Source organism: Saimiri boliviensis, chromosome 1, assembly GCF_048565385.1.
Source record: "Saimiri boliviensis isolate mSaiBol1 chromosome 1, mSaiBol1.pri, whole genome shotgun sequence".
NCBI lineage: Eukaryota > Metazoa > Chordata > Mammalia > Primates > Cebidae > Saimiri > Saimiri boliviensis.
In genome coordinates this window covers 129,012,711-129,032,708 of record NC_133449.1, presented here as the reverse complement: position 1 = coordinate 129,032,708, position 19,998 = coordinate 129,012,711, and the positions used below count along the sequence as shown (strand labels likewise).

The window sequence follows — 19,998 nt, the reverse complement described above, 5'->3', positions numbered from 1 at the left end:
TATGGGCAAGTTAGTTTGCTTCTATGAGTCTTAGTTTTCTTTGTGAAGAGCAATGATGGATAGTCCAGGATGTTTGCCTCGTGGAGTTGTGAGCTTAAGAATACATGAGCAGGCTAGGTGCAGTGGCTTATGTCTGTAATTCCCACATTTCGGGAGGCCACGACAGGAGGATCGCTTGAGTTCAGCAGTTCAAGACCAGCCTAGGCAACACAGTGAGACCCCGCTTCTACCAAAAAGAAAAAATAAATTAGCTGGGCGTGGTGGTAACGTGCCTTGGTCCCAGCTACATAGAAGCTGAGGTGGGAGGATTGTTTGAGCCCAGGAGGTTGAGGCTGCAGATCTAACCAGTTCACTTCAGACTGGGCAGCAGAGTGAGACCCTGTCTCAAAAAAAAAAAAAAGGTGGAGGGGAGAACTAGTTACATGCTATCACAGTCACAGTTTGGTAAATGGAGTGGTCCAAAACTTGTAGGGGATATCTGTTTTTGGAAGCCTATTATAAAGGCTAACCCTAAGTACTAATATTTTAAAGTCTGAGGAAGACTCTTTTATGAGATCAGAACTTTTTACGAGCTGAGGGTTCTTACTTCCAGGACTGTGTATCTTAGAGGACCAGAGGGAAAGGCTAAGGATGAGACTGATAATAGAGGAAAGCTCTATTTGTGCCTGAATTACAGTTAAAATGACCCTGATGAATCTCTTTGTAGCTCAGGATGTTTAGAAGCTTTTGTCCTTAGGTAAGGACACTCATCTTTATGTCCTTAAATGTGGTATATGTCGCCAGATCTGATCTTTAATAATATTTAATGGCATAAGGATAAAAATTCCATTTGCATTCAGATTTATGTTTATATTATAGACTGTTTTTCAAGTACTTAGAACAGTAACGTGGTAGTTCAGAGGCTCTGAAATCAGACTGGGACAGAATCACTGTTCAAGCAGTAGGCTGTGTGAGTTAATTTAACTTTTAATCTGCAAAATGGAGATGATAAGATTACCTACTTCATAGTTGTGAGAATTTAAATAAACACATACATGTAAAACTCTTACAGTAGTGCCTGGCACTTGCCAAGCACTGGATGATAATAGCCATTTTTATTGTTATTTTATCCAGGCTTGTTTGTAGATTGCATGGCATAGTGATAATCAAAAAGGGTTTTACTTAGCTTCATGTGACTAAATGTATGCCAACACCTTTGTATTTTTATAAAATAATCAGCCCAATGAAATAATTTTAAGATGCACTTTTTGATTAATAGAAACGTAATTAAATTTGGCTTTTCTTGAGATATAGAAATAATCTGTAGTCAATTCTGGTTTTTTAAAAAGATTCCATTTTGGGTGTAAGCATGTTTTAAATGTAATTTCTAAAATTAACTAGAGCTGATGTTTTAAATAATAAAAATGAGTTTGGGGTTTGAATGCTCTCTTTTTCCTTCTAGGAGATATGTCAGTACTGAATTCTCCCAGACATCAGAGCTGTATAATGCATGTTGATATGGATTGCTTCTTTGTATCAGTGGGTATACGAAATAGACCAGATCTCAAAGGTCTGTATTCTTGCTTATGTTTTAAGAAAATTGATACATTGTTATAAATATATATTTAAAGGGATTACAAAATCTTTTTTTTCCCTTTTTTTTTTTTTGAGACGGAGTTTCGCTCTTGTTACCCAGGCTGGAGTGCAATGGCACGATCTCGGCTCACCGCAACCTCCGCCTCCTGGGTTCAGGCAATTCTCCTGCCTCAGCCTCCTGAGTAGTTGGGATTACAGGCATGTGCCACCATGCCCAGCTAATTTTTTGTATTTTTAGTAGAGACGGGGTTTCACCATGTTGACCAGGATGGTCTCGATCTCTTGGCCTCGTGATCCACCCGCCTCGGCCTCCCAAAGTGCTGGGATTACAGGCTTGAGCCACCGCGCCCGGTCTACAAAATCTTTTTAAAAAAATTCTGATTTTCCTTGGGAAAATCAATTCTTCCAAATTTTCTGTATTCCATTATCAAGGAAGGTGTAGGGAAATTAGAGTTTTTCTTTTTCCCTATAGAGATCTTCAGGGAAGAATATTCATCTTCAGCATAAGGATATGTCATCGAAGACTAATAGAGCCAGGTTCTGTATTGGGCATTTTCTAAATTTTTATCTGTACTCTTTGTTAATGAATGGAAATTTTATGGTTCCTCTCGTCTTTGAGACTTGAGTAACTATGCTTTTTCTTGAGCAAATAACTTAACTGTCCTGATTCCCGTGAACATCCCAACTTCTTGATTGTAGGATAATTTAACATTATTGAGTATTGCTATCTACTCTTTGTTAATGAATGGAAATTTTATGGTTCCTCTCATCTTTGAGACTTGAGTAACTATGCTTTTTCTTGAGCAAATAACTTGATTAACTGTCCTGATTCCCGTGAACATCCCAACTTCTTGATTGTAGGACAATTTAACATTATTGAGTATTGCTAAAATATGTTAGAATCATCTGGCTAGTCTTTGTCGTAGTGAAATTGCAGATATTTGTGAACTAGTCAGTACTTTAAAAAGCATACATTCTGGGTTTCCCAGTGGTTACCTCTGTCTGAAAGAGATGTTTTCTTCTGATAATCAATTCTTTCCTTAAATAAGGAATCACTATGGCACAGAAACTGCTGTGTTAAAACCAGGAGTTTCTTTTTGTCATGGGTAGTTTGCTGCTTAAGCTCTGAAAGGATGTTTTAAAATGTTAAATAATTGATTTTTATAGAGTAACTTTTCTTTTTTTTTTTCTGAGATGGAGGTTCACTGTTGTTGCCCAGGCTGGAGAACAGTGGCATGATCTTGGCTCACTGCAACCTCTGCCTCCCAGGTTCAAGTGATTCTCCTGCCTCAGTCTCCTGAGTAGTTGGGATTACAGGTGCATACCACCATGCCCGGCTAATTTTTGTATATTTAGTAGAGAATGGGGTTTCACCATGTTGGCCAGGCTTGTGTCGAACTCCTGACCTCAGATGATCCCCCTGCCTCAGCCTCCCAAAGTGCTGGGATTATAGGCGTGAGCTACCATGCCTGGCCAGAGTAACTTTTTAATGCATTGTTGATTTTATTTTATTTCTTGGTCCTCAATGCATTTAATAAATACATATTTTTCATCCATGCTACTGCTTTATAAAATTATAGTAATCTTGTAACTTAACACACATACAAAAGGAAATGATCCAGGAAAGTAAGTTGTTACCAAAGCAAAAACTGAGGGGAGCTGTATGCTGATGTTTGATGATGTGGTAGGTCAAATTGTGATTCCTGTGCATATATATTTAGTTTCTGTTGCTGTAAAATTGAGAGAGAAGTATAGGTGTTAACTCTACTTTTCTGATACTAGAAATACAAAAAAATATATACTTAGTTTTTCTTTCCCCACCACTTCAGTCTGGATCTAGGCTCTGAGTTGCCTGTTTTCTACAATTAAGAAATCAAATAAAAGCCATGGAAGGCTGAGTTGACTGCTTTCAGGTTGAATAAATGTATCAAAACAATCACAAATAATTGGCTTTTTTTTGGAGGAGCTAAGAAACTTAGATGACATTTACATGGTGATTGATAATCTTTAAAGTATTTTCTTTAAGGATTAATGTCTAGGTAATGCTAAAGAAAAGGGCATGTTTTAAAAATCTTTTGAAAAATTTTCGCTTACATTTTGTTAACATTCCTGTACCCAGATACAGAAGTAATTTAATCTTTTCCTCACAGGAAAACCAGTGGCTGTTACAAGTAACAGAGGTACAGGAAGGGCACCTTTACGTCCTGGTGCTAACCCCCAGCTGGAGTGGCAGTATTACCAGAATAAAATCCTGAAAGGCAAAGCAGGTACAAATGAGCTCTCTTTGAAATTTTAGTGCTCCTGTGGACGGCTTCTGGATTTTGCTGTTGGTATGGTTCTTACAGAAATGAAAGCAGAGTTGTAGCAATTAGCTTTTTCATTCAGGGGTTTTAAGGATATCATTGTTAGGTTTTGTTGAATTAGAGGCTGTTTTCCTGAAGCAGAGAGTGAAGAATGTTTTACAAGGTTTGATTAATTTGCTCTGTATAAATTTAGATTGGGGATAAAAATCATGGGCATAATTTAAAGAAGCCTCTAACTTGAGAGCTAATTACTAGTCATTTGGTCATCGTATCACAGTAAGAATGTTCAAGTTTGTGTTGCTCAAGATTTGTATGAAGAAGTAGAATAACAGTAGCATTTTTAATTTATTGGAATTAAAAGTAAACACCAGTAATCATTCTCCATAGCCTTTAGTGAACCTGTTTGTTAAGAGATATAACCTTGTTGTTGACTCTCATGACTTTTTAGTTTTGGATATTAATAAGCAAAATCATAAGTTGTACTAATCATAATACTTATTAAGATTTCATGTGTCTTTTTTTTTCCGCTGAGTAAATTCACTGAGAAATGTTTTATTAGAAATTAATTTTTTTGATAACTGATTCGTTTTCTCATGGTTGTTTTGCAAAGCCAAAAAGAATTTTTTTAAAAAATAATTTCTCAGAAAAATATTACCCAGAAAAGTAGTTAGAAGTTAGATATACAGTGAAATGGAAGGCATGCAGTTTAGTTTTATTGCAATCATTTCAGTGCCCTTGTTGTCAGTTATAAAACGTTGGGCTGGCTTGTCAAATGACCCCAGTGAAATTAAGGCAAAAGGAAAGCAAGTGAATATCTCTGAGGACCTTTTTTGGGATAAGTGTCTTTTTGTTGGTTTTGATCATCTGTTTATGTGGTCTTAAGTATGAAAAAACATAATTGTAGATATATATTTATGCTTTGTATGTACATTTATTTCAAGTTTTATTAAGGTTTTCTTGGTCTTTAAATCTTTTCAGAGATTTCTGAGATTCTAGAATTTTGTGTGGCATGAGTAGGTCTGGAGTAGCTGTTACTGAACTTGTTGAGATTCAGTTGTATTATGGTCTAGGTAGTTTTTTAAGTATTGCTAATATGGTTTTGTGGTAGGTTGGTTTTTCTTTTTGTATTTTCTGTGTGCTACTAAACATGAAATCTTAAGTTACAAGATAAGAAATAAGTAGCTTAAGGAAGTACACAATACTTGTCATATGTTAGGCATTTATGAAATATTTACTAAAGAATGTTGAAAGAAGAAAAACCACCATGTATATACATGCAGTAGCATCTTCAGTGCTCAGAATCTCTCTGGTGGGTAGTCTTGTTACACACGTCCTTTTATTGGCAGTCTGCATTTAAAATGTTGACCTTAAGCAAACGTTCCTTAGGAGTAGCAGAGAGCTAGTCCTCTTTTGTCTTTCCTTCTGTTAGAAACAATCTTACTATAAATGGTTTATTAACACAGTACTTAATGGTTACTTAAATGTCTTCATCAATTTAGCCACCTGATTTTTATAACATTTTAATACCTTCTATAATCACATCCCCTTCACATCAAAATATGGGCGGTAAACCAGAAGGTAAATATTAGGGGAAATATTTACATTTCGCTCACCATTGAAAACCGTCAAAAGGAGATTGGTCACTAGAAAAGGTGATATGACAGTTTGTATTTTATACTCTTACTTTAACCTCATGTCATTTACTTTTATATCCTAAGCCTTTTCACCCATTAGCAGCTCACCAAAATATTTGCTACATATAAAATGAATAGATTGTTCTTTATTATACAATTTGATTACAACTAAGCTGTGCTCAGAACTTTTTTCAGTGCCTTGTTTCTCTTTGCTTGTTATTCCCTGATCTTTCTTTCTCTGGGTTATTATCAGACATGGCACTAAATATAAAAATATTGAGGATCGGTTTAGAAATTAGAATCTTTGGCTTCTGTGCACTAATTTTGAAAAAAAAAAGATCAGTTCTAATATTTGGCTTATATGTCTAGGCAAAGTATTAGAACAAGTAGCATCCTTAGTCCTTTTTAAAACTTTAGTTTCTTAGTTGTCATATCCAAAAGCTCTTTAATTAGACCAGTGCAACCAGGGAATCTCATCCATCCATGACTTCTTTTGGAGGCTGCTTCCTGAGCAGTACTCATTAGTGACACTTCTCACTGATGATCTCATCGTTTGGAACAATTTATGCTCCAAATTTCATGGTTGGGGCCTTTTACCCTTTCCTGGATTTCCAGGATGCAGATGTTTTCTATCCCTTCGACAACTTCAGTTTTCATTCTAAAGAACAACAGTTTTAAAAATCGTATTAGTCATAGATTTATTCTCAGCGATTTCTTTTTCACAGACTTGGGTCCTGGCCTCTGATTTCTCCAACCGTTCCTCCACATTCTCCATGTGCCCGTCTAGTTTGTCAAGTTTTGATGAGCAGTTCTCTACTTTGCCCTCCAGTGAGGACAGTGTGTCCCTGCATTTCCCTGAATCTCACATGAAGCAACTCACTCCGCTCGTGGAGGGACCCACGCACTCTGCTGCACTGTGGAACAGGTCAGCCAGCCCAATGGAGAGGAACACAATGGTGTTGCCTCTCAGGCCAGGGCATTGGGGGCGCATGGACCACAGAGACTTCTCTCCTCAAGCATAAGTTTTCTGTTATTTTCAAGACAGTATCTTAGATAACTAGCCCTTCAGATATCAAAGTCTGGTAATTCTCCAACTTGTAAGGCATAACTCATGGTTACACCTTTGAAAGGCAGTTGGTTGTGGCTGTTCAAACTTCAGCACTCCTTTTTTTGGGTCTAGTTGCACCCTCTGTTGAAGTGTGATACTGACAGTCCTGAAATTCTTAACCGATTTTCAGCTTAGATGAATGGACTATTAAAATTTATATTTAGCCTTTTAAAACCATCCAGTAACACTGGGTAATCTGCTTGGGATTCTGTCTTTAGTTTGTAATCGTATAGCTAGCATATGCTATTCATATGTCAGAAACTGTAGCTCACAATACACACACTGCTATTTTGAAGCAAGTAGGATTTGACCCCAGTGAGATGCCAATCAGTTTGATTTGCATTTATGCTGTTGATATATGGTTGCTGAAATCCAGAAATGTTTGTATGGGTTGCATAGTTAGATGAAAGATGTTGATGATTACTGGGCAAACCAGGAAGAGTTGTTGTAAGTCCATGAAACCAGAGATTTTGCCAGTTTTCCTGGTGGTGCATTAACTTGGCTGAGTTTACACAGAACAAGTCTAAAATAAACAGAAGAGAAATGCTGGGTTGTAAGTTACATATTGTTACAGTGTACACAAAATAGATTTGTCTGGAATGGGTGAAGTGATATATTTTGGTTTTGTTTTACTGATGGTATTTTTGTTTATAATAGTAGAGATGTGGCTGAGATTGTGGTTTTAGAATGTGATTTTTAATTTTTTTTTTACAGCATACTCTTCTTGGGACCTAATAGTAGTATCCCAAGAGATCTATGACTGAAGGTGTGTTTTAGTCTATTTCTCAATTACTAGTGAAGCTAAAGGTGGTAAAGGAAGTAAAGTGGCATGCAGCCAGTAGGCTCTCCAGAGTGTGTGATTTTGTATTCTTGTATTAAGTTGTAAATTTGGTTTGGATATTAAGAGATGTTGGTGAGCCACACTAGGCAACAGTTGTGTTCTCTAAAGCGTTGATATTCTGATCACACTTGAATGTTTTTAATTGAACATGCATTATTAAACTAAAAGTAAAATTACCTGTAGCAGGGGATAATGTGAAATGGGGGATAATGTGATGTGTGTTCAAAAGAAAAAGCTTGAATTTAGGATGAAACCTCTTCATGGTTTGTGACCTACTAAATTATTGTTTGATCAGATGGCTGGTAGGAATTGCATGTTTGTTGTACATGTTAATTAGCTTTAAGTTCTACAGATAGTTCTTTTAGGAAACAGCAAAGAATATTCAGAGAAATTTATATTTTTCATTAACTTTTCCCCATTACAGAGAGCTGTGCAGTCCTCGTAAGGCTATCGGAGGGGGTTCATCTCCCTGATCACTTCTCATCCATGTCCACATCAAGGGATTGTGTGTTACAGGATATTTTATATTTATCTTTTGGTGTATTTTTTTTTTTTTAACTCTCAGGACACTTTGAATTTTTTATAAGTTTTTATCTGCTGATGAAGACTATAATTGAAGCAAAGCATTTTAAAGTTACAGAGTTGCCTTTTATTAGATAAGGAGATAATATCAGTAGAGATAACAGTATTTGGAGTTTCCTAAACCTTTTTATATGAAAGTAATGGAAAACAAATTTCTTGAAAAAGTTAGAGAAAATCAGTTTATAACATTTAACCATTAAATTTTTATTTTTTTTATTTTTAAAGCAGATATACCAGATTCATCAATGTGGGAGAATCCAGATTCTGGACAAATAAATGGAATTGATTCTGTTTTGTCAAAGGCTGAAATTGCATCTTGTAGTTATGAGGCCAGGTATGTAGAAGTTGTGTGTTACAATTCCTAATGAATAATTTGGTTAATTACTTTTATATAATTTTTTGAACTATAATCTTTTGAAGTGGATTCAGGCATGCCTGTCAGGCCAGTGATTTAAATGTTACATCTTATGGAAAGAAATGGTTTTAGCCTTAATCATTTTATTCATGCCCCCCACAGCCCCTCACCAGTGCTAGATAACTTTAAACAAACAACTTACTAGTTCCTTGATGATAACCAGTAGGTCCTGTGGTGGGAACCAAAAGACATTGGGCATTGTCATTTTTATTGTCTTTTGAAGCATGAACTAAAACAGATTTTTTTGAATGGGAGAGGACTTTAATGTTTATCTACTCCAATCTTTTGTTTTTGTTGCTAAGAAAAATCTCTTGTAATCCACATTTCCTGATACTCAGTTTTTTTAAATGTTAAAACCCAATTGCCTATTAAATTATAAGTACATAATTTCATTATTGGCATACTTAGTATCTCTTCACTTAAATTTAGTAAGTGTTGTCAACTTGTTAGCACCAACATATAGGTCTTTATCTTACAGTGATCTGAAACCATAATTATAATTGGCTCTTTCAGTATAGGAAGAAACATACATATATGTTCCTCATAATTTAAAAAATCATTTTTAAATAATTGGAATAGTTGTAAAAGTAGAAGGAGTAAAAATTAAAAAGAACAGTCTTCATTTTTTTTTTTCCTGTTCATTGAACACAGACATTTTTACCTGTAGAACACAGCAAACCCTTATACATTGCTGGCAAATGTTAAGTTATTCAGTAATTACAAGAAGAAACAGGGTCTTCTTAGATCAGTTACATCTTTTTAGTCTTGATTCAGAGTTGTGGCTATTGAAGCATTTAATCTGAAGAAAAAATACTTGAGCTCGGCATCATCTAATCATAATAGTTTTTTTAATTTGCCAATTGTTTTATTTAAAGTATATTTAAGTAAAAAAGCATGAAGTTCAAATGTGCATGCTTATATTTCAAATTGTTTCCCATTTATGACTTGCCACACTTTTACTCCTAGGCTAACTTTGCCTTTCTCATTAACAGAATTATGTTTTAATGATTTACATTGTCACTTGATGCTGCGACCAAGGAATTGAAACTTACTTTAAATGATAATTAAGCCAAATACAGATGTTTCGAATTGTTATACTACTTTTGATTAGCACAGACACTCTAGAGCTGAGCTTATGTTGTGCTTGGTAGGCTAGTCTTTTTTTACCTCCTAAGTTACTGAATGGTGGCCTGGTCTTCAGATGGCAGGACAGTTATGTGCACTAGATGGAGAGTGTGATGAAGCCCAGAAATATTCTCAGTTTTTGAGTTTCACTAGTTGGTAAAATGCGAGTTCTGTTTACTCCTGCTAGGCTGCCTCTGGAGGGTCTCTCTTTATACCTTCATACCCAGTCCCCACCAAGATGAATGCTGGCTGGGGAGCAGGGCTGCCTCCAAGTGAAAGTGCCACCGTCTCTGGTGGCTTTGGACTCCGGGAGCCACAATTGTATCTAGGTGTTAGGCTTCTCTTGAGTGTTTGGATGGTACATTTGTATTTACCCACAGTTGGTGACTGTCAAGCTTAATGCCCTTGCAAAAAATGGGTGGGGACAGTATATGAGGGCAGAATACTATATAGCAAGCCATTAAAGTCCCGCTTAAGTGCACATGTTTAAGAAGATGCATAAAGTGATGAAAAATGAATTTAACTTGAAGAAAAAAAAAATACAGCCATGAAATTTTTGTCACTTAATTGTAATTTTCTGTTTTCTAGAAGCCTATTCCTAACAAAAGTTTCTAGAAAATAGTTTCTGGATACTTGTTTTTGTTGCAATCCAACGGGTTATATTTTCCTTATTTGAGGAAAACTCTTTTTTAACAAGTATAAATTAACTGCATGAGAGAAATGCTTCTAAGTTTGGAGTGGGGTCTAGATTGAGGGGATCATCTGCTCGGTTTTAAGCATTGGTGAGTTTTCACTATACATAGCCTAATAATGGGGCCAGCAAAGGATAGAATGTGAATATGAAATGGTAGAAATACAAGGTAGAATGTGTATATGTGGGTCACAGTGTGCCCAGCTGTTAGTAGTTTTGTGTGTAATAAATGAGAAGGTAGATTGTACATGAATAGGTAATGATACACAGATATCCTAGAATCGTAGATTTTTAAAGCCAAATAATTTCTAAACCCCATTTTCATGTGGTTTTGTAAGAACCCACTACCTTTCCTACTTTATTGTTGTTTTTTAGGATGTAGAGTGGACAGTGACAGTGGTTTGATGGCAGTTTTTTATTATTTATTTCTTTGGAGACAGAGTCTTGCTCTGTTGCCCAGGCTGGAGTGCAGTGGCACGATCTTGGCTCACTGCAACCAACACTTCCCAGGATGAAGCAATTCTCCTGCCTCAGGCTCCCGAGTAGCTGGGATTTCAGCACCCACCACGACACCTGGCTTATTTTTATATTTTTAATAGATTTGGGGTTTCACCATGTTGGCCAGGCTTGTCTTGAACTCCTGACCTCATGATCCACCTGCTTTGGCCTTCCATAGTTCTGGGTTTACAGGCGTGAGCCACTGTACCCGGCCGGCAATTTTTATATATTGTAGAATCTAACACCAAATACAACTGTCTGAACAAAGCATAATTGCCAGATAGAATATGTCCTCTGAGCTTTAAACGGCCAGATAGAATATGTCCTCTGAGCTTTAAACTTAGGAATAAGCTGTTTTTGCAGCATGTACTTACAAAGTTATGGTAATTTGTCCTGCATGGGATTTTAGTTGGATTAGATGAGTCATGGTAATGAAGACTCACTTCAGACATTTTTGTAATTGTCTTTACTCATTTATTTTCTAAGAAACACCTCATTTCCCAGCCATTGACTCAAGATATTTGGCTCTCTTAGTATGGCAAACCTAAGGCAAACCAAAGGGAAAAGATTTTCCTTTTTTGTTTGTGACTTCCTTATAGTGTCTAATAGCTTGTAAACATTTTTTTCTCCGGGTACTTTTTACATGAGTACATAAGTAGATGGACCATATTTTACTAAGTAATGTGCCTTGGAAAATTTTTGCATAAATCAGTGTTTTGAAAATGAAACCATTGTAAATATAAGAACATGTTATTTGTAGGGATTATAAACACTTTTTTTTTTGAGATGGAGTTTCCCTCATTGCCCAGGCTGGCATACAGTGTCACAATCTCGGCTCACTGCAACCTCCACCTTCCGGCTTCAAGCAATTCTTCTGCCTCAGCCTTCTGAGCAGCTGGGATTACAGGCATTCACCACCACACTCAGCTAATTTTATATTTTTAGTAGAGACGGGGTTTCTCCACTTTGGTCAGGCTGGTCTTGAACTCCCTACCTCAGGTGATCCGCCCGCCTCAGCCTCCCAAAGTGCTGGGATTACAGGTGTGAGCCACCATGGCCAGCCTTATAAACACATTTTTAAAAAATTAATTGTTATCTTTAATTTGTAAACTTAACTTTTACATGCTGAATCTGTGTATCTGGCATAATTATTACCTGAAGAAGTTTACCCTTTTCTACAGTAGACCTTTTTTTCTGCTTTAATAGTTTCTGATAACTTTTTCTAAACTATTTTATGTTTCTATATATATTTCTAAACTGTTATGTATCTACTTCTGCATTAGTGGGCAAAGGCTGTTGATCATAGGTCCTCCTTTTCTAGGTGAGTGCAGGGATCGTCCCCATGGACATCATGGAGTTTACTTTATTTACTCTCCCATAACCCAGTACCTCTCTAAGTCCCTCACACTAAGAATTGTTTTCTTTACAGCTCTGACAGCCTTTACTGTCATTTTCCTTCCTCTTAAGTATTTCCTATCTACCAGGGACTTAACACTGAGACCATTTAATATTACTATTTTTATAAACATAAAAAATGCATGTGATTTTGTATCTACTGCTCAGTAACTTGGAGGACTCTTCCTTCTTGGCTTTCATGGTCTGAATGTTGGGAGGGTGCCAGAGGCCTATGAGTAATTGGTGACTGTGTATATGTTTCTTAAAACAGGGCATGTCTCCATGCTGTATAGATAGTTAGTAAATGTTTATTGAACAGATATGTAGAATAACCATATTCTATAATAATATGTAATTTAATGAAACATTGCTTTATTTTGCTTGTTTTTACTATAATGTTTTTCCTTGGTTCTTTACAGAGTGATAAAATAGAATTTTACTAATTATGTGTAATTCCATAGTTATAGTTTTGTGGTGAATGCTCCAAATATCAAAGGTAATGTGGGGCATTGAGACACACAGATTTAAAATTTACCATTTTCAATTAGGTCCCTCAAAGTTCTGGAACCCTGGCTCCTGCCCAGAGTGATGTCCTACCATATACAATGCTGTTGGCATCTCAACCACTGTGGAGCCACTTCAGGAGCATGGAATTGGTCAATTGGGAATTGGGTGGTAATAGGATGAGTACATTTTGTCTGTTTGTCACATAGCACTGTTCTGTGTAATTCTTTTCGTTTATATTCTTTGTCTTTGGGGGATGAACCCTGGCCAAACTGTGCCATGTATTAGGGGAAGAAAACCTCTTTTTGACAGCATATTCCTGCTCTGTGGTGGTTGTGATATCACCAGCATATGGCATGCTGGCATCTCTGCAAAGGGGCCAGAGGTATAAATTTTAGCAGAAAGCTTCAGATACAGACAAGAGCCAAACCTGGTCTTTTAATGACATATTTGGCACGTCTTACATGTGTCATTTACACTATTCAGACAGTTGTGACTTTCTTTGGGGGGAGAAACAAGCTTGTACTTTTTAATGCCTCTCTTTAACCCCTAATGAGAATGGAGTTAAATGGAAATTATAAATTAGTGGCATGGGGAGATATCGACATATTTGGTAAATATTTGCGTTTAAAACTTCCTAGAATAACCTCCATTGTGTTTTTGTTCTCTCTCTAGGCAAGTTGGCATTAAGAACGGAATGTTTTTTGGGCATGCCAAACAACTATGTCCTAATCTTCAAGCTGTTCCATACGATTTTCATGCATATAAGGAAGTCGCACGAACAATGTATGAAACATTGGCAAGGTACAGTGTATCAAACTGTCATTCTGTGCCTGTGTTTTCCTTCTTGTAGCTAATAGTACAGGTAGTGCAAGTTTTCTTTAGGATTGTCAGGATCACTTTTGCTGGACTTTTATCTTTCAGGAACCGTCTCCTTGGCATCCCAGTTTTTGAGGCCTTCTTTCTTTGGGCAATTTCCAGGTAGTTCAGTCTCAAGGGATAGTTTTGTATTGCTAAAATTGTTCTTGTGCTTCCCTTGGTTGATGTAGGATCTGATTGTTCGCATACTACTACTAGTCTGTGGTTCTGGTTTTCTTTCCTTGGAGCCAGATAGATGAAGGATGGAATTTTTTAACCTGGTTATTCTATTTCATTTTAATTACAGTTTTGTTCAAAATTGGAACTGATGGTTTGATAACAAGGGGAGACACTTTAGAACTTTATCTTCTGAAAATCATTAGATGTGCCAAAAGTTAGTTCTCATAAAAGTTGTTCTTTAATGATAGTTCCAAAATGGTTGATGAGTTGGCTTGAGAAAAGGTGATTAATTTTAAAACTGCAGATATATTTAAAAATATTTAAAAGTGTGTACATAGTTAATACTAACCCAGAACTCAAATTTGTTGAAAGTATATTCCAGCTTAGATATGCTGTAAACCAGGGGTCAGCATAGTTTCTCTGAAGGGAGCCAGATAAAGTTTCTGTCACCCAACAGAAATACTCAACTCTGCGTTGTAAATGGAAAGCAGAGCATGGTGCAGTTCCAGTCAAAATGCGTTTACTGGATATTTGGCCTAGGTTGTCAACTCCTGGGCAGTATTAATATTCCTAGAGATAGACTTCTTTTCTCTGTCTTCACTTCTGCCTTTTCCTTTTTGTGTTAATTTGAACACCAGTATCTGCTAAGTACAGGTGACTGCTAGATGCTGCTAGTCTCAGAAAGGAGTATCTAATCCTTGCCCTGTAGGAGCTTGCTCTTTAGTAGGAGAGAGAGAAAATGTAAAAGAACTGATTGTTTCCTGGCATGAGTATGTAGAATTGAATGCTGAATGATAAACCACTTACTGTTATAGCTATCCTATTAACACAAAGAGAACACACTAATTAACTTTGCAGTTAAAAGTTGGGTAACTAAATAAATAAATCTCAAATACAGGAATGTTAGTATTGCCAAGGGGAATGTCCTTTAAATCCTCTTTGAAAGGTGAAGCCAGTGGTAGCATCCAGACGAGGGGTAGGTAGGGATGGGTGACTGAGCTGCGTACTATGATGCTTCTGTGTCCTGGGCGTTGAGGTTCCAGAGCAAACCATCAGCCTGTGCGTGAGGTTAGGAGGATGTGAGAGAGAGCTGTGACACATACCGCTACACAGTCACATGCACACGGTCCCGGTAGAATGCTGGAGACAGTTTCAGTGGCATGTTTCTATTCTTAGGGGAAAAATATCCACAGTGTTGTTCTTCTGCCACCCTTGGGAAATCTCGTGTCAGCTTCTTATTCTCCCTGCCTCAGGGCAACTTTGACTCTGAAGCAAAATACCTCATACCAGGTATACCCTTCTGTTCTTAAAAATGTCATGCTTTAATAAAAATGTCATGCTTTAAGCCCAAACAAAACATACTTATTTCTTGAATATAGAGAGATTATTTCTCAAGAGAGATACTAATCTGATTGTAACCTACCTACAGTAAGGTGTAGGTGAGAGATAAGGACCACTCTCCTAGTATACATTTCCAAGTGAATTATGAAAGACATAGTTTTGATCCTGAGGCCTCTTAGATTTCCTCCCATTTCAGGTCCAGTTCTATTTTGTGTTTTGTTAGTCCTTATATTTAATTACCGTGGGGGCCATATAGCAACTCTTGTCTTCCTTTTTCTTTAATTGAAACAAATCCTTTCTGTGGATAGATCCTATGGGATGATTTTGTAGAAAGTATTTCTACATGCACTGAGTATAGATGTTATTCTCAGACGGGCAGTTGGGATGACTGGCCACTTTATCCTTCTGTATTCTAGGCCTGGTACAGTGAATGGAATTTAACTGCGATATTTTTGTTATAGGAGAGCAGCAATTACTTATTTGACTGATTCGTCTAATTTTTCTGTTCCTTAAAGGATTCTCATAAACTATTAGAATAAATGTTTTGACAGTTCAAATTTACCCACTAGTTTTCAACTCTTCAAAGGTTTATAGAAGTATTCTCAATATAGAGAAACTGGAATAATAATGTATGCTGTATTTTTGTGTTAAAAATTTTTTTTTTGTTATTTTACTCCTTAGACATTTTCTTATCCAATATGCTGTATTTTGGTAGTTAATATGGAGAAAGAGAACACACGAGTTAACTTTGCAGTTAAAAGTTGGGTGACTAAAATGGCTCTTCAGCCAATTGATTTAAAATGCCTTGTGAGGAAGGAGAAAAAACAGGATAAGACTTTATTTTGCAACATTGGGTCTACCAGATGGTGGCTGTGGCTGTGATTCATTGCCTTTGCTCTGTGTTGATAGCTACACTCATAACATCGAAGCTGTCAGTTGTGATGAAGCACTGGTAGACATTACCGAAATCCTTGCAGAGACCAAACTTACTCCTGATGAATTTGCAAATGCTGTTCGTATGGAAATCAAAGACCAGACGAAATGTGCTGCCTCTGTTGGAATTGGTTAGTATCTAGCTTATCTTATACTCAAAAGAGTTGCTTTGAGATTCTTGAATATCAGTTAATTTTAAGGAGTTTTTGTTTTCATTCACTTCCTCTCACTTGTAAAACAGTTTTTAGCATAGCTTGCAGTTGTGTGATACATGAGATAAGTGTTGGAAATACAAGTAAATGGTTGATAATCTTTGCAATAAATAAGTTGGAATATTTCTTATTCTTTAGAATTGGAAATGTTTAATTCAGCATTTGTAAACAATTTTTTTTCCCCCAAAAGTGAATGGAAGCTATATTTAAAGCTAAGTGGTAGTATGGGTTTAGAGTTACGTATTAAGTCTCCCGTCTTGTTACTCTGCACTTCAGCGTCCTGGAAAGTGGAGCTATTCCTGTCTTCATTCAGTTCTAGAAGTCACCCTGACTACTGGTGCTCTCAGTACCGTCCAGTTTCTCCTCCACCTCCATCCATGCTGTTTTTAAGCCTGGTACTTTGTCTCTGCAGCTGCTTCCAGCACTTAAACCTGCTTTTGTTGATTCTTCCAGCCATGTCCTCTGGAACTCTCTCTGTCATACTTAAGCTTCACCTCTTCCTTTCTTAACCCACTTACTACCTTCTGGCAAGATACCCCTTTTCTTGCCATTCTGTTAGTAGAGCCAAGTTTGTCCCTGCCATACTCAGTATGCCACAGGCTTGGAAGGTACAGTTAACTTAGTCTTAGCTTGCCATTTTCACTTTCAACCATTATTCCTCCATCTTCATTCAAAAAACCCTTCTTTCTCCAAAGTTTCTGTCTCTTTTGTACCCATGAAATTTACTGGTGACCGAGTGGTGATGCAGAGAGGCTAATGCCATTGAAAGAAGAATTTGTTACTTCCGTTTCCTGAGAAGAGGGGCCTCACCGTGCTACACAGGGCTACTGGGGAAGCACCAGGATGGTTAGGAGACAGAAGCAGAAGGAGTGGTGGATGGAAAGCCTGGGCCCCAGAGCCTTTATTAGGGTTTTTTGTTTGTTTTTTTTTTTTTTTTCCCCCCCAAAAAGTCAAGGCAGGACAGAGGAAACAGTTTAGGAATTGCCAGTTTAAGTAATTCTGGCAGGCTCTAGGCTACAGGGGTGGTTGCTAGTTGCCTGGTAGCTGGTCCTGGGACAGTTTAGGGCAGGAGGTGATTAGGTTGCATATGAGAAGTGTGCCTCCAAGTAAGTGGTTTACTGTTCTTAGGAATTAGCCAGCCCTGGAGGGCAGTCTCTTCCCCAGCCAGCAGGATTTTTAAGATATCAAAACACTACAAGATACAGAAAATAAAAAGTATGATTAATACATTCCCAGCATTCCTGCAGTTACTGGCTAGCCTGCTTTTTACCCCCTGATGTTGGCCCATAGATCTTAGTAATATTTCAGTTAGGAATTTGTTTTTAATTATACTTAATTTTCATTTATAAATGATCATGAATCCATTCTTTTAAGTTCAAGCATATGTAATGACAAAGTCCCACTTTATATTTCCACTCCTCAGTGCCTTTCCCCTCCACTCAACTCACTACTTTTATCATTTTGGTATGACTTACCAGAACTTTCCCTCTTCATGAATCTCTGTATTAACCTTAGGAAAGTGTATAGTTTTTATATAAGTCTTCAGTAAAACCAAGATATATCCTTGATATAAGTCTTCCCTTTGTCTGGAGATTTTAGTATTCACAGAGAAGCCCATCTAGCAGCTGAACTCTGCAGATCCCTGCCCTTTCTCAGGGCTTGGTGGCCTTTTCCTTTGCCACCTCTGTGGCCGTTGCCCACAACCACACCTTGAACCTCACTGCCTGTCTCTATGTTTTGCAGACTCTTCCGCCCTCAGTTCCTGCTGGTTCTTCGGGCTTTCTGGTTTCCCAGTCCAGTAGCACTCTTTTATTCTCATTTCCCTACCTGTTGTGGGTCCCGTGGTTGGGAACATGAACTACTCTTTGATCATTGCCTTCAGTCCTTAAGAATGCCCACTCTTGAGATCAGGATGCTTTCTCTATTCCTATATCCAGGTAGGTGCTGAAATGGCACTTACGTTAGAGCAAAGAGAAACCTCTGTCCAGGTACCCTGTTGGTTATAGTCTGAAATATTTAGCAAAATTCTACTAATTTTACACTTTATTTTTGGAAACTTGATAGATAACCTGCATGAAGGAAGAGATTTTTGTTGGGAAATTTAAAAAATAATTGTGAATATTTCTTGGATGACTTTTTTTTTTTAATAGGTTCTAATATTCTCCTGGCTAGAATGGCAACTAGAAAAGCAAAACCAGATGGGCAGTACCACCTAAAACCAGAAGAAGTAGATGATTTTATCAGAGGTCAGCTAGTTACTAATCTACCAGGTAAATACAAATATTTTGACAATAGTTTTATTACAGGCATTTACAAGTAGTTTTCATATCTATAATATAAAATTATGAGACTTTTTTTTTCCAAGACATGAATATTATAAAATTGTTTAAGTCCTATTGAGTGCCATGAAAAACATAATTAGGAATTCTGCATTGAATATCCCCTCAAATGATTTGTCAGGACCTTAATGTTAAATTTTTGTTTTGCCTCTAATGGGTTTTACTTTAGGTATTTCTCAAGTAGCAAGATTCTAAACATTTAAAGAGAAGACGATGAAATTGACTTTCAGTCCTTTAAATAAATGATCGTTGAAACAGTTTACTCCTGAGCCAAAGATAAAATTTTGAGCATCGATTCTCCTATTTCATGCTGAAGGACTAGAGATAGTTTTCTGAGTTTACTAAACAAGTAGTTTGAAAAGTATAAATAGAATGTATGTGAGCTGTATTAGGAAAAAAGAAACCTAAAGTATTGTGTTTTCAGTTAATCCCACTCATTGAAGAAAAACTTCCATCTTTACCTTTCTCACCCAAGAGGTAGGTTGTTCAGTTATTTCATATTTTTGTGTAGTTGCCTATTTATTATAAAGTGCCTATGTCAGCTTTGCAAAGCCTTCATGTTCATTTACAGTGAAAGTTTTAAAATTCATTTGTTTGTTAAAAATAGATTGAGTGGCATTTTAAAATGCCTGTTTTAAAGCCTAATAAAAGTATGTCTGAACTAACTTGGAAGTTTCTATTACAGGCCATAAATACTAAATGACAGAAATGCCATTTTATGGTAGATTAGTTTTGTTTATTAATTTTTTTTGAGACGTAGTCTCACCCTGTCACCAGGCTGGAGTGCAATGGCGCGATCTTGGCTCACTGCAACCTCTGTTTCCTGAATTCAAGTGATTTCCCCTGCCTCAACCTCCTGAGTAGCTGGGACTACAGCTGCGTGCCACCAAGCCTGGTTAATTTTTTATATTTTAGTAGAGATGGGGTTTCGCCATGTTGGTCAGGATGATCTCGATCTCCTGACCTCGTGACCCGCCTGCTTCAGCCTCCCAAAGTGCTGGGATTATAGGTGTGAGCCACCATGCCCGGCCTGGTAGGTTAGTTTTACAGATTCCTGACCCCCTTAGTGTATAACTTAAAATAATGTATTGGTGTCAGAAATGTGTGATACGGGATTTTTGATGGTTAGTTTCACGTTTAATTTGAGAATACTTAACCTTATAAAATCAAACTAGCAAATTACCTTAGTAGACAACACAGTTAAAACAGTTTTAATAAGAAATCTGACTGCAGTTTTATGTAAGAAGGAACTGGTACTGAGTTTTAAGTTTATTATGCCAGCCATCTCTATTAGTTTTCTAGGGGTGCCATAACAAAGTACCACAGACTGGGGGGCATAAACAACAGAAATGTGTTCTCACAGTTCTGGAGACTGGAAGTTCAAGACCAAGGTGTCAGCTGGGTTGGCTCCTTCTGAGGCCTCTCCTTGGCTTGTAGGTGACCCTTTTCTCCCTGTGTCTTCAC

General features: G+C 37.1%; 1 protein-coding gene across 9 annotated transcripts in view; it reads left to right on the top strand.

Moving 5' to 3' along the window:
- Positions 1–19,998, top strand: part of REV1 (REV1 DNA directed polymerase) — an 86,547-nt gene that overhangs the window by 50,333 nt on the left and 16,216 nt on the right. For 3 of the 9 annotated variants that reach the window (XM_039463589.2, XM_074404090.1, XM_074404111.1), the window contains 7 exons: positions 1,442–1,549; positions 3,726–3,842; positions 8,269–8,377; positions 12,716–12,823; positions 13,347–13,475; positions 15,960–16,114; positions 18,346–18,465. In XM_039463589.2, the coding sequence (XP_039319523.2) occupies positions 1,442–1,549; positions 3,726–3,842; positions 8,269–8,377; positions 12,716–12,823; positions 13,347–13,475; positions 15,960–16,114; positions 18,346–18,465 (846 nt within the window). Of the gene's footprint in view, positions 1–1,441; positions 1,550–3,725; positions 3,843–6,261; positions 6,438–8,268; positions 8,378–12,715; positions 12,843–13,346; positions 13,476–15,959; positions 16,115–18,345; positions 18,466–19,998 lie in introns of those variants that run through there. The other 6 variants (XM_039463605.2, XM_074404092.1, XM_039463593.2 and 3 more) reach the window with 6 other exon arrangements.